Source organism: Dermacentor albipictus, chromosome 1 (assembly GCF_038994185.2).
Source record: "Dermacentor albipictus isolate Rhodes 1998 colony chromosome 1, USDA_Dalb.pri_finalv2, whole genome shotgun sequence".
In the NCBI taxonomy this organism is placed as follows: Eukaryota; Metazoa; Arthropoda; class Arachnida; order Ixodida; family Ixodidae; genus Dermacentor; species Dermacentor albipictus.
Genome location: NC_091821.1, coordinates 102,710,895 through 102,726,203, shown reverse-complemented (window position 1 = coordinate 102,726,203; position 15,309 = coordinate 102,710,895). Strand labels below are relative to the sequence as shown.

Genomic DNA, 15,309 nt, shown 5'->3' with positions numbered 1-15,309 from the left:
GTGCAACTATTCCATTACGGAATGAGAATGCCTTGCTGTAGTCTGGGTGGTTGCGAAGTTCCGTCCTTACCTTTACGGTCGCCCTTTTTCTGTAGTCACTGACCATCATGCTCTCTGCTGGCTCTCATCGCTAAACGATCCTGCAGGCGGGCTTGGCTGATGGGCTTTGAGGCTACAATAATTTTCAGATTCCGTGGTGTACAAGTCTGGCTGCCTGCACCAAGACGCTGACAGCTTGTCGCGTTACCCTGTTGACGACCCTGACTCCTCCAATATTACAAGTGCTGCTTGCGTATTCTCTGTGTCACAGCTGCTTCATTTTGCCGACGAGCAACTCCGTGACGCCTACATCAGAGCACTCTATACCGTTTTGAACACTCTCCGGCCGATGCCTCTCTATGCCTCTTCTTCCTCCGCGACGGTACTCTGTACTGTCGTAACCTTCATCCGGACGACTCTGAGTTCCTACTTGTCATACCTAAACACCTCCGTTCAACCGTTCTAGAAGAGCTTCACGACTCAGCAACGGCAGGACACCTCGGCGTATCTTGAACCTATGACCGTGTACGTCGCCGTTTTTTCTGGCCGGGCCTTGCCCATTCCGTACGACGTTACGTTGCCGCTTGTGAACTTTGTCAACGACGCAAGAAGCCTTCCCAACTCCCCGCTGGTTACCTGCAGCCGCTCGACATCCCTGCCGAGCCCTTCCATCGTGTTGGCTTAGATTTTCTCGGCCCATTTCCGGAATCTACATCAGGAAACAAGTGGGTTGCAGTCGTGGCGGACTGCGCAACCCGCTATGCCGTAACCTGCACTCTTCCAACCAATTGCGCAACTGATGTTGTGGACTTCCTCCTGCATGATATTATTTTGATTCATGGTGCTCAGGGTCAATTGCTAACAGACCATGGCCATACGTTCTTAGCCAAAGTCATAGACAACATCACGCGTGCCTGCTCAATACAGCATAAATTTACCACCTTCTACCACCCTCTAACAAACAGCCTCACTGAGCGTTTGAACCGCACCCTCACAGACATGCTATCCAAATACGTTTCAGACAGACGACCACCGTGACTGGGACCAGGCTCTACCTTACATTAACTTTGCGTACGACTCTTCCCATCTCGAAACTGCTGGCTTTTCGCCTTTTTACCCCTTGTATGGCCATGAAACTACGCTACCACTGGACACTGTGCTTCCGTCCACCATAGCTTCAACTAGCATTTATGCCTGTGATACCATCGCCCATGCTGACCATGCTCGCCAACTTGTGCGCACTCGTCTACAAGTTTCTCAAGGCAAACAAAAGCAACGCTACTACCTCCGTCACCATGATGTCCATTTTGTGCCCGGCACCCTCGTGTTGCTTTGGTCACCATCGCGTAAAGTTGGCCTTTCTGAAAAAACTGCTTTCCTGCTACACGGGCCCATATCGCGTGCTTCACCAAGTGACCGATGTCACCTATGAAATCGTTCTAGCCATGCCCACTACGTCCTACGCTGTGACAACCAGTGACATTGGCCACGTCACCTGACTCAAACCCTACAACTCTCCACGCGCCTTGAATATTTAACAGCACCGTGACTGTGCTTTTGCCGCCGGGGGGTAGTATTACGATATCATCGAGCGATGCTCAAGGGACGGACAGCCGCGAGTACGACGACGAAGTGGGTCTATGCCCTTGGCACAGACCCACGAGTGTCGGCCTAGCGGTCTGGCTCCAGTGTAAATAGCCTGTAAATAGGCTCTTTCATCTGTGTCTTTCCACATGTATCAATATATTGTGGTGAAGCCTAACAAGTGTGGGAAGAGGCAATTCTTACGGGACACATTATGTTGAGACAAAGCGCAAAAAAAAACACGAGTATAAGAGAAGGAAACGAAGATGCAGTGCTAGTTATGTAGTACCAACTAGCCCACCAGTCTGTTCCCTTGAACACATTATGTATTCCTTAATTATACACACATGCACCCGTCATCTCCTGTCACAGTAGAAGCACCGACATGCCTAATAAGTGTACTCGCAGGCCTTCAGAGGATTTTCGTATATGCCTGTGGCGATTGAAACCCATAAGGGCAATAAAAGACATGCATTCTTTTATTCAGACTGCCCGATTTTTCAGACGTTTTCGCGGCCCCTAAGGAGTTCGAAAAATTGGATGTTAACTGTACAACTGACCAACAGGATGCTTCAAATGGTCCATGAGGTGAACGTGCGGCAGAAAGACGACGAGAACACAAACGACCTAGGCATTGAGGAATGAACGGGAAAGGAAGCGTTCCATCGCTTCTTTCAAGGAGCTTGAGCTCAAAAAACAAAGTGGTGGCTGACGCTGAAATGCAGGTGACCATCATCCAAACCAAATAAACACTTAAAAGCAGTGAAACGTGTAGTGTTCTCCTCCGTGCTCTTGGGACAAAGGAACGACAACACAGTAGTGCAAACAATCACAAGGGCATTTATTGTACCTTTCATAGATCAATGCCTGCTAGCCGAGTTGCTATCCACAAAACATGCCGATGGGCGCGCGACAAATCTAGAAGTCCAACTCACCGCGACCTGATAGCGAGCAAATATGTTCGCCCCATGCTGGATCCCAACGCCTAGTCGTTCGCGTGTACGGTCACGCCAACAGTGGTGCTTTCGAAGGCGGCCACGCGAGACGGTCTCGCAGAAGCGTGGGTCGGCGCACGCGCAGCACGGCACATCCGTCCTGCTTGCTGTCCCAAATCCAAGAGGAAGCGCCTTGTCTCTCAGCGCCTGAGTAACCCCGCCTGTCAGCGGCGTTAGCAGCGCAACACTCGCGCCATCTCTCGCGCTGCGCTTCAACCACATCGACTGCCGCGGGCGTCACGCAGGCCATAGGGCGAAGCGGGATTGCAAGAGATGGGGGAAAACAAGATATCTGGGGACGCGCGAGAGTCGCGCATCCCCACATACCCCCAACCTTAAATCACTACATATTCCAGCGAAACATGTTACTCGGTCTAACATCAACACGTGCTTCGCGAACAAGATAGTACATGCAACAGTGGCCGCGCCGAAGAAATGTCCACACGCTGTCCATAGCATGCGAGCCGGCATTGTCCCTGGGTACACCGCTGGCATCCGCCGGTCACAGCAGCAGCTTTGCGACTCGACGGCACGATCCCAGGCCAGGACTCCGGAGACGACGACGCAGTAGTCGGTACGAGCAAGCGTCGCTCATGCCGACGCGCCCTGCTGGCAAGAGTCGCCGTAGCTGTCGGTGACCGCCGGCTCTTTTGTCCGCCGCCGAGGGTTGTGAGCTCGATACAGGAGGCCGCCGAAGTCGCTGCATTGAACTGGCCACAGCATCACCATTGCTCGGGGTGGCTCAATCGTAGCCCGGAGCAGCAGCGCAGACGATGTGCAGGTGCCAGCAAGCCAGGGGTGACTCCAATCACGCTGCGTACACTCAAAACACTCGGCAAACACTAAAGTAGTGCAAGGGAGAGGAATTCTGCATGCGCATCGCCCACGTGGTATGATGTTCAACTCGGCTAGCAAAAGATCGGGCAGCTGCTCAGATGCTAAGGTCACGTGAACGAAGCTCGCTTCCTTGAGTCGAACGAGTAATTTCGATTCGTCCGAGGCTATAGAATGAGGGAAGCAAATTGCAACACCTCAACGCCACGGTCCACCAGGTTGTGTCCCTCCACGTGTGAGACAGGCAGCTTCGTACAGCCTTAGGCATAAAGCATCGCTACCCTGACAACAACCGGCATCCAGAAACAACACCCAAAATGAGCACAAAACAGGCAGCCACGAGGAGACGTCAGCTCTGTGAGGTGGTCCTACTCCGCTCGGTGCACACAGCATCCGAGTTGACGGCGCCCACCGTCCCAGACGGTGTCGGAGCGCCCGGTGCCAGGCCGCAATACCACTCAGCCCGTAGTGGCAACCGTGGCCCGCGGCCGCCCGGCTCCCAGAGCCGCTACTTCATCCGAGTGAGAGAGATAGAAGAAGCTCTTTACATAAGAAATTCGGACCACCCACGAGGCTTCCGTACTCGCTTGCTTCAGGCTTGGCAATGCTCCGCGGGCGCCAAGTCTCGCTCTCCCAGGATGCATACCACGTGGCTCTCGTACCAACGAATGCCATTTAAAAAAAACACTTGCGAAAAGGCTTAGCATGTTGACATGTTCAAACACACTGCAGCCACCGTCGCCTCGCTCAAGAAAGCACGCTGCCAACGCTAGCGATCAAAATCCGCGCTAGCCCTAAGCTTCGGTTCAAACAAAGGTCTCAAGCGAAGCAAAATTGTTAAAACTATCGTCCGATGCCCCAAGAGTCCCACGTTGGGCAGCCAGATGTAGGGTTCTCCTCCGTGCTCTTGGGACAAAGGAATGACAACACAGTAGTGCAAACAATCATAAGGGCATTTATTGCACCTTTCATAGATCAATGCTTGCTAGCCGAGTTGCTATCCACAAAACATGCTGATGGGCGCGCGACAAATCTAGAAGTCCGACTCACCGCGACCTGATAGCGAGCGAACATGTTCGCCCCATGCTGGATCCCAACGCCTGGTCGTTTGCATGTACGCGTCACGCCAACGGTGGCGCGTTTGAAGGCGGCCACGCAAGAGGGTCTTGCAGAAGCGTAGGTCGGTGCACGCGCAGCACGGCACGTCCGTCCCGCTTGCTGTCCCAAATCCAAGAGGAAGCGCCTTGTCTCTCGGTGCCCGAGTAACCCCGCCTGTCGGCGGCGTTAGCAGCGCAACACTCGCGCCATCTCTCGCGCTGCGCTTCAACCACATCGACCGCCGCGGGCGTCACGCAGGCCACGCGGCGCAGCGGGATTGCAGGAGATGGGGGAAAACAAGATATCTGGGGACGCGCGAAAGTTGCGCATCCCCACAAACGCAACACTGAGGCATTTTGCGCGGGCTGAGAGTATGTCAGGACAATTGAGGTTGACTTTCCAGCTACTGAGAGAGAATCTCACTTGTTACAAAGTTCGGGCCTCATACCAATCAGCTTGCTATAAGTTGATAGAAATAGCTCATATTGGAAAATATTTGATTCTGTATGCATCTCCTTTTTATTCGTATTTGAGAATGCTCGACTCAATTTGCAATGTGTTTTACCATTTTTTTTTCGAAGATATTTTATTCGCTGTGCATTTCACTAACACCTGCCTTCTGTTTTCTTTTGGAGCAAAATAAACTTAGCTCCTTACTATTCAAACTGGATTAAGTCATCTTTTTTTTCAACATGCTTGCTAGGAGTGACAGCATTGAGCGACATGGTGTCAGCCCATCTTTACATTTACATTTTACAAATTTCTGGGTCACTCAGGGAATTTTGCAAAGGCACTCAGGCAAAACCTGAAAGATTTGGGGAATTTGGAAATGTCAACTTGGTAGACATCCTGAACATAGCAACATGCTAGGGCCCGTACAACCTAAACTGTCGCTTCGATCCGAATTCATGCTTGTTACCAGCTCTCTGCCCTGACAGCAAGAAATAAATAGTCAAATTGGCAATCGCTTAAATTTCATGTTGCACTTAGGGCAAAACATTAGGCATGTTTTATCATTGTTATCGAGATCAGCTGCTGGTTTTGATGCTGCTAGGACTACAGAGCCATAGAAACAGTTTGATTTGCAGTTAGCAGATGGTGCCACAGCATTAGCACTGGTGATGCATTGACAACACAGAATGCTATAAAGACCTAATTGTTCACTGCTTCATTAATTTACTACTACGCTCTAGTATAGTACATGACGACAGTGGCAAGCATGTACCAAATAGGCGCCTTGAACAGGCGATGTAGCTTGGGTGCACAATTATACACTTAGCCCTTACTACTGGCTAAGGAGCTAGCAAGAAACTACTGAGAAATCGTGTACATGAATCGAAACCCTTCTGTCACATTCATGTAAACAGAGCTTATTGTTACAATGCCATAACATTTGTTGTGTGAATTCACCAACCATGAAGCATGTATCTTCAGGATGGCAAGCAGATGCTGGACAGACGATGTGGCATGGATGAACACATCTTGAGAGCCATTTGGCCTTCCTATTGGCTAAGGAGTCCGTCAGCTTCCACAGTGCTGCAGATAACTACTAAGATAAAGTATAGTTGTGTACACTGTGCAAGTTAACATAGGAATTCCTACAAAAGTGCGCCTCATCAGTCCAGCAAACATTCTGTGATCCTGGGCTTGATGTAGCAGGTATTCGATAGATAACTGTGCCTGGAAAAAGCCTTCAAAATGGAAGTTCTACTTTTTCCAGAGCTCCTTGTGATTTCTTTTACGCTTGCCCAGATTAATGCTGGCCTACACTAGAACAGCTATGGCCACATTCTCACTTTTGTTGGCAGGACACTTTCCTTTGTGAACGTGGACAGACCCTATGGAATGGAAATAGTTGAAGACGGTCCTGAACATGGCATGAGCAGGCAGGCGGGGATTTTGATATTTGGTCATACCGTAGAGTAATGAAGCAATGTGTGTGTCTTCTTGAGGCCTTCACTTGGGCGGCCATGATGTTTACCTTTCCAGCTACTGAAAATGTATCTAGTACTGCAGCTGCACTGTTGACTTCTGTTAATTTGATCTAAACAGGGTTGCAATATTTAGCGGATTCTGTTAAAAATGTTTATAAGAATGAGTCCGACATCGTTGAGAGTTCTGGTTCTGCATTTGGATGTAATTGGTAATTGCACCACCTTAAGCATTTAGATAATTTTAGGGAGTTCTGTATGGTTCTATATGTAAGGTATCAGCTACATGTCCAGTTCCACTTTATGGCATGCCTGTAGAAATTTTTCTGTACTCATTTCAGTGACTGGATAAGAGGTGGAATTGGTTCAGTATTAGGTTTTTTTTTGCTTCTAATGAAAGCAATATTAATAAAGATTACGAAGATGCTAGGAATGCAGACAAAGTACATGCCCACACTTGACTGATGTGTTAGTGCTTTGCACAAACAAGTTTGAAGTGCTCCCAATTAATTATATAATTGGAAAATACTTATTGTACTGTAACCATATGGTTGTTGCAAGATGTGTGCCTAGCGAAGTGTTGCATCTTTTCATAATGGCTGCATTCAGAGGAGGGAGATTATAGTCATAGCCCATGGTGCACTTTCGAAAAATTAAACTTAAATTATTATGTCATTCAGTGTTTTTTACATATGTTCTCGTTGCAGGTTCTGACACAAGCAGTGTTCTGAGTGATCACCTGTCAAAGAGAGGTTCACTGGACAAAACTATGCAGTCCTTCTTATCTCTTTCAAGAAAGTATGTTTCACACTGACATTTAATTTGTTAAGTGCTATTAGTGTGTGATTATGCTTAGCTCTTATTTTTATTTCGTAGAAGTAAAGACGTGACTGCTCTTGTGAATAAGCCACCGACACCAACGGGCAAACTGGATCTCAAGATGATCCCACCTTCTCCTGAAGATTTTGCCTTCATGGAAGATGAGCTGAAAATGTATGTGTTCGTAGTTTAAAGTTATGCACTAGCACCTCAAATGACTTGAAATTTTTGTTATGGCATTAATTTTAACAAGTTCACTGTGGTGTGGGTCACGACAGTTAGTCCTCCTGTGCGAATGTGCAAGGTGTTCCTGCAGTACGCAAGTGAAGGCCTTGCTAGAAATCAAAGAAGAGTGAAAATTCTTGTTGCTTCTGATTTGACGACTTGTGGTACCAGCCCTCCGCAGCTTGAGGTAGTTTCAAAGAAGCACAACTCCCCGGTGACTCACAGGTGGGTCATGACGTACCTGAGAAATATGGCTAGTGACCCACTGGTAGGTCATCCCGAACTGGAATCTGGACTTAAAAAATTGTCACAGTGAATGTGTTAATGCATAATTTACTGGCATCAGCAAAGAAGTTCAAAGGCTGGATATTCTTAATTGAAGTAGTGTATTGTGCATACCACTTTTACCTGCAGTCCACATTAACAAATGAAAGAAAGCTTTTCTAACAATATATTTAGGAATCTAATAATAAAGGAAAATTTACCACTCTTGGGTCCCTGAATGGCACTTCTGTGCAGTTGCAGTTTTGAAGAAAAATATATTTTTAAAGGCTGCTTGGCACATTAAAACAGAAGTCTGGTTACTGTGTTCTGCAACACTTTCAGAAATGGTAATGGCATTTTCAGAATTGGTTTCAGAAGTAGGGATTTCTCTGAGCCATTTCTGATGCATTCACTCTCATTTTGAATGTAGAATTTTTTCCAAGCCTTTTCTTCTGTGTGTACATTTTCAAAAACGAGACTCCCCTTATGGTGCAAAATTTTGTTTTAGGTAAAATAAATTGTATAACTGGTCAGCTGAACGTGGCGACCTAAAGTGAAGAAACATGGCTTGCTTATTTTGTGCCTGAAGTCGTGACAAACATAGGGGAGAGCCAGGGGGAATGGGACACTTTCCATGAATATATTTTTATTTGTTTATTTTGAACGCAAGCAGATGTTAGATGGCTTTCAATAGAGACCTAAATACCCTGCACAAATTCCGAGAAGCACTGGTTTATAGCACCTCTAGAGTACGTGTAAAACAACAAAAACAAATTGCTACAACTAAAATCTCTCCCATTTCACCTCTACATTACGCTGGAGTAGGACATCACTCGGGAGGAATGAGACGTGTGTAACGATGCAGTCAGTACTACTGTAGTAAACATTATAGGCTGATAGTTCCACATCAAACTTGAAGCAGGACTGCAGTCGCTTTGTTCCTCCAATTGTCCTTGGCACTGGCAGCTTCATTATAATGTCGGTCATTGGTACAATGGCTACATTTTCCTGAGGAGGAAAGTAAAAGTTGGAACTCTCATCTTCCCCATGAATGAGGCACTGACGTCAAAATTGTCACTGCTCTCGATTTCCCTGGGTAACCTATTTCTAGCCAGAAATAGACTAGTCAGGTTCCCCTGACTAGTCTTAAAAACTTGCTGTACGCGCTCTTGTGTGCTTGCTTCAAGATGGCGTAGTAGGAATACGGATGCACGAGTCATGGTAGCTCAAGCTCAACTCATTTCATGGCTAAAAGGGGGCATAAAAGACATAATCTGAGTCACTCTTCTTTACTACAACAAAAAGAATGAAATTAGAATTCAATATGAGGGTGATTTTTATCTTATTATAAGAATAAGACGCATCGTTGGGATGACCATGTGTGAGTCTCAAAAGAGGCTCAATTTTCTCACTTGAAATAAAATAATGCATTATATTTTTGCAGTACTACATGTACCAGTCCTGAATTGGCATTTTATAAGATTTTCATAAATATCGTCAATGATTATTTCTTGAAAATGTCTCTAAAATTTTTCAATTTTGGCTTTTTTTTTTTGAAGTTTTGACATTTTGGGAATCTTATAATGAAGAAAACATGGGGTATAGTGGCATACTTCTTTTTCTAGTTTGCAATAATCCATTTGAAGATTTTTCAGAAATAATTTTCAGCTTCATCGCCTTAGAGGGATCAGTCAGCGGCAGTTGCTCTAAAACCAATGTTTGGCAATTTTTCAAAAACATACTGTAAGTGAAATAAATTTAACTCCCCGTGGGCCAGCAGTACTAGTGGTGTAACTTTACCAAAAAAAAATTGATGGGGTGCAAAGCATTGATTTTACAGTTTGTCAAATTTAGAATTTGTCAAATCTGCAAGTCGTGAAAATGTTCTGTTCCACTTTTAGTGAAATAAGAATTTTTTTCAAGAAATTCATGCTGTTTCGCAAAATGAAGGTTGATTTCTTTTTAGAGAGAAATTTTCCCACCTCATATAAAAAATGTTGCTGAAAACTAAATATATTTGGCACTTCCCTTAGTCTATTCTTATCTGAACACACCCTACTTATTTTTGACAAGTTAATCAGGTGATTTCCAGTCCCAGCGTGTTCAATGTGTTGAACATGTACACCATTACAACCACACTATTGGTGTGCCAGCACCATCTCATAAGGAGTCTGTGCATGTTTTTGAACTAATTGATAGATACACAAGGTGGTCCATTTCTCCAGCCATCCCAAACACCCCAACTCTCTCTTAAAAAGCTAAAGTTACGACCATTTGTAATGAAAACGGTATATACAGTAGAACCTCATTGATACGTTCTTGTTACGTACGTTTTCCCGGCGCCAGCGTTTGCAATTGAAAATACCAAAAATGACCCAATAGAGTTATGCTCATTTTTTACCAGTTCATACGTTCCTGTAGAACAATATTTCAGCACCAGCGTTCAGTACGCTGTCAAACTGCTATATCGTATGATACATTTTCCAACCACTAGATCTCATGTAAACAAGAAAATGCGCGAGGTGCGTGCACGATGGAGAACAGTATATAGCTGCCCACCGCGGCAGCTTCACCACAATGCTCTCCTGCCCGTCGCACGTAAAACGCTGGCGCACACTCAGTTTCTCATTTCAGTACCAGCAAATCTTCTCCAGGGTCGTCGCACGTGGCATTCACAGCTAACAGCACCAATCCTATTAAAGGGACACTAGAGGCGAATACGAAGTCAAGCTAAAGTGATAGATTAGTGCTCGAGAATCTCTAAGGCGTCTATATTATCGTGAACAGAGCCTCACTAATAGAGAAATTGAGGTAAATGCAGGACATAATTAGGGACTCCCCCGGGACATTCAAGCACTTGCCCGATGACGAAAGCACTCCTCAGTTAAATTCTGTCTCTAGTACTCAGTACTCAACTACTTGTTGCAAAAAACATCCTTGTATTGTATTATAAGATGAAATAAAATGCTACTTGCCCAGTTCCATTTCATTTTTAGAAAAAATAATTCGTTGAAATTATCGTTGACAACGATGCGGGCAGTCAAAAGTTTTCGCTTTTGCTCGACTCTGCGCCGTCCACGCTTTCGCATTTCACTACTTTCCTGACGGTGTAGTGCTGCGCTGGTTTTGCTGGCTCGTGAAACTCGCACAAACTGCAAGTAGCAGAAAATTTCACTTCCATGTGATGTCACTGGATGTGCGAATGGTTCACGCCACTTGACCAAAAAGCAGCTGCAGCGGCGAATCCACCGCTCTTTCTGGGCACAGTACCGCTGTCTGTCGGACGCTGTTTTACTCGCAGACGGCAGCAAAGGGTGGTGATGGCGTATGCAACATCACCACTCCCCCAATCGGGTGGTGGGAGATCTGAATTGCAAAACAGGTATTCGGACCCTTCAGATGCAATTTTCTCGTAAACTAAGTCTTTTCCTGGCATGAAACAAGCATTGCGATGTTTCTGGAATGGTGTGTAAACAGTCGACGCCGACTGTTTCACCTTGTCCGGTGCTGATGCCAGGCAAGGTGAAACTTGAGCACCTATAAATGCCTTGCTGGTGACCATTACTGTTTTATACACTTCATAGCTGTATTTGCATTTTCAATCATTTCTAGTGTATTTTAAATTCCTGACTATTAAAAAGCCTGTAAAGGAGGTTTATTTGGGTTGTAGAGCAGCAGCGACAAACGCAGCGCCAGCAGGTAGAGCACAGCCTGGGAGTGAACTGGGTATGAGCCATGCGATGGCAATGGGGCTTTTAAACATCCTGATCTTCTTCCTCACAAGCCCAGTTTTTATTAGCAGCAACAAGCGACAAAACAATAAAGTGGGTGAAAACAGTAGAAATTAGTAAAGGGAAAATAAATTTTCCCTGTGGTTTTTTGGGCTTCATTTTCAGTTTGTTTGTTATTGTTGCAGTTAAGTACTCTTTTAGTCTGCCTTGTAAGGTATCTCTCATGCTGCACATAGCTGCAGACATTGCACTTGACTGAGGGATAAGTTCAACATATTGAACAAGCACATTTATTACCATGGATGCCTATTGTTCCCAGTTTGTTAAGCTTTCTGTGTTCAATGTCTTCGGTAAACTCAATCTTGACATGTAAAGCAGCGATACACTGCAGTGGCTATGTAGCTGCAATGTTCTGCTGCTAAGCATGTGGCCTCTGATACAATTCGCCACTACTGCATTTTTGTTCCAGTGGAAGTGAAACCTAAAACACCTATGTACTGAGACTTAGGTGCACATTATATACCGAAACCTAGGTGCCCAAATGGTCAAAGTAAATCTGGAGTTTTCCACTATAGTTACCTTCGCAGTGCAGCTTTGGGACATAAAATTTGTCAATGCAATGGCGTTCATAATAAGCATTTCAGTGTGTTACATGCTGCTACATGTTTACTATTTCAAAGATGAGTTGAAAATTACATTATGAGAACAAAGAAAAACTGCGCAAAAAAAGGACAAGACAGAGAAAGAACCACACGACACAGGCGCCTGTGTCGTGTGGTTCTTTCTCTGTCTTGTCCTTTTTTTGCGCAGTTTTTCTTTGTTCTCATAATGTCATACCAACTAGCCCCTCACCGTACGCTTCTAGAAAATTACATGCCGTTGTGAAATTATCCAAATATTCCTTGTAAAAAAAAAAACATATTTCTTGCTTATTCATTTTTGTAACTAACAATTTAGTCCAAAGCGTCATGATCCTTTTGTCTTGTATCATTATTCTGGAGATACGCTGAAGCCATGTCTTGCAGAATAACTTGGTAACTTTATTTATATGCTTCTGCTGCACATCACCAGATTGCGAGACCGAGTGGAGCAGCAGCAGAGTGAGATCTCGACCCTTACTAGGCGTCTGGAGGAAGAGTGTCCCGAGAGGGCATCATCAGCAACTGGAGGTAGGTGCCCTTCACGTCGCCATCCTGGCACACCAGCATCTCTCTGTGAAGGGGAGGACACAGATGCATCCTGGCGTTATCAGGACCAGGTAGTTCTGGTGCAAGCCAGTGACAGTGATGACATCCTACTCCTGCTGAATGAGAGGGGCCTTCCTGAGAATGTCTACCTGCGGAGCACTTGGCAAAAGCAAGCCCTGAATAACACAGAATGCTCCAACCTCTCAGCAGTGGCTTCAGCTGTAGCCGCAGAAGAGGCTGATGCAGATGCAGACTACTCCTCTTCTTCATCTCCTTCCTTGCTGCGATGGAAAGACTCCCACAATTCGGCTTTGGAAAACAATGCACCACAAGAGCCCCTAGTGCCCATTGGCCGTTTCCAGTGCTGGTCTTCAGATTCAGACATATGGTCAGAGCCAGATCGTAGTGTCTCTGAGCAGCGAATGGGTGGTGTCTGCCACAAAGAGTGGAGCAAGCAGCCACGTAGGTCACCCAAGGAGGCAAGAAAGGCTGTTGTTGGTGGACGGCAGGAGCCGGGCTCAGACACAGGGGCCAAGAAAGCCAAGGACACTTTGCCTGATGTGTCCCGAGGGAAGCGGCTCAGCTGCCCAACAGCAGATGGAGGTAGTCGAGGGGGTGGGGATGTCATGTTTGCACAAGCCTGCTGCACTGCCTTGAGGGAATGCTAGTGACTTGTTTACCTGGGTCTGTATTTCCCAGAAGCTTTGTTTTTTTTTTTTTTGGTTTGCTGCCATGTACTTGGTTGCCCTCCACTGATTAACTTCTGGTTTTCACGTGCCTGTACAAGGAAGTTGCAGGCACTCTTTCTTTTCTGTTTGCAGTCAGTTGCTTACCTATTGTTTGGTTACCAATGCTTGAGACATTGTGCTTCAGTTGTGATTCCCCATGTGGAGCAAAGTAAGCATGACTGGATGATGAAAATGGTTCTCACTAATTATGTGACCTGGCAACCCGATTAGCAAAGCTTGTGTTGTGATGCAATGTTTAAGGATACCTCCTTTGTTACTGCTTAAATTGCCTGTACAGCTACTCCATAGATGCATGAAATGGCTGGACTCTTGCAGTGCATTTTAAGTACATTCAGTGTTGTCATTTATGTATGGCCAGTAAGGAGATTGTGCTTAATTGTTCAGAGGTGCCTAATTGTATATCAAGATTTACTCCAAGATATGAATACATGCTTACTGAAAAACTTTTCAGCAACCTTTTAGATAGCTTTCTCTGTGAGAGCTGCACCTCAGGTTTTCAGCTGGAGAAGGAGTTCATTATGAAAGAAAAAGCTTAAGGTCAGGGTGGTGGGCGGGGGAGGGGGGCTGGAAGGGAGGATCACCACACTGTGTTAAGCTGCTCAGCACAGCCAAGTTCTAACAAGCCTGCAGCCATTACTTAATCCGTATGTCATTGCTTGTCGATGGGGGGGGGGGGGATAAAATGGTATAGTAAATGTTTTATTTAATTAATGGCTGCATTAAATCATATCATAAGTGTTACATTCTAGTAAAGTGATTTTTTTTTAATGTTGCTTGTCTTGCATTTATGTGATTACCTATGCTGACATTAGCTGCATGGTCATTTACCTGTTGCTGCTTTTCTGCATGATTATTTATTTTAAACTTAGTGTGTCATTTTGTGGGTGTCTGCTGTACAAAGATTGATGAAACTTATTATCAACAAAAATGTGTCTTAGTGAAAATTTTTCTTTTCATATTCCACACATCGTAATCACTGCATTTATAAAGCTCTTAAAGGCCAACTGCAACAAAATTTTCGACCCTGTAAGAAGCCCTGTTTCAGATAATTTAGACCTGCAGTAGCCTCTGTGCAAAATCTTACGCTTGAAATACAGGTCAATGTGTCACAAAGAGCTCACAAAAATTGATGTTTTTCATACCGAAACTGAAAAAAAAAATGCCGCCATTATCGCCTGGCGGAAGTGACATACAGTGAAGAATATGGAGAACCAGTGCCTGTGCTGTCTGCTTTCCCAAGGCCTCCTCGAGAGGAGGATATGGCTTTCCTTACTTCTATTCCGTGCCGGTGTATCAGTGAACAGGTCCCGCACATCTGCTAGCCACAAAGTTAGTATACTTTGTTAGCTGCTTCATGCCCTGTGATGCCGTAATGTATTTTTTTTATGCAAAGTATTCTCCGAGTACAGCCGGTTTTCTCTATGTGGTTATCTACGTTCAAAAGTAGGGCCTTGATGCGTTCGGCCTCCGCTCGAAGAGTGCATAGGGGTGCCTAAGCTAAAGGTGCGGTATAGTCCGGCTTAACGCAGATGCAATCCACACGTGGTGTAGTTACGCTACATCGGTGAAAATTGGACGCTCTACAGTCTAGTGTAGCTGGCACGGGAATGGAACATGTCCTATCGCACTCCGGAGCAACTGGAACATCGTGCGCTAGCTTGGCTGACCAAGCAGCATGCTGTTCAAGTTCACTGAAGCGAACGTGTTGCATTTGCACCTTCGATAAGTGAAGTGCTCACCCGCTGTGTACTTGTCCGAGCGGCAACAACTGATCGCCGCACTCCTGCGGGTGACATTTAAAGCACAGGCTATAATTTTAGTGATCTCCACTTCTCTGGCATAGCGTATCCAAC

The 15,309-nt window shown here is 45.6% G+C and overlaps 1 protein-coding gene across 5 annotated transcripts in view; it reads left to right on the top strand.

Annotated features, from left to right (window-relative positions):
• LOC135906148 (uncharacterized) overlaps positions 1 to 15,309 on the top strand; it is a 281,677-nt gene that overhangs the window by 161,914 nt on the left and 104,454 nt on the right. For all 5 annotated transcript variants that reach the window (XM_070524112.1, XM_070524105.1, XM_070524086.1 and 2 more), the window contains 3 exons: positions 7,189 to 7,279; positions 7,358 to 7,474; positions 12,592 to 12,689. In XM_070524112.1, the coding sequence (XP_070380213.1) occupies positions 7,189 to 7,279; positions 7,358 to 7,474; positions 12,592 to 12,689 (306 nt within the window). The remainder of the gene's footprint in view (positions 1 to 7,188; positions 7,280 to 7,357; positions 7,475 to 12,591; positions 12,690 to 15,309) is intronic.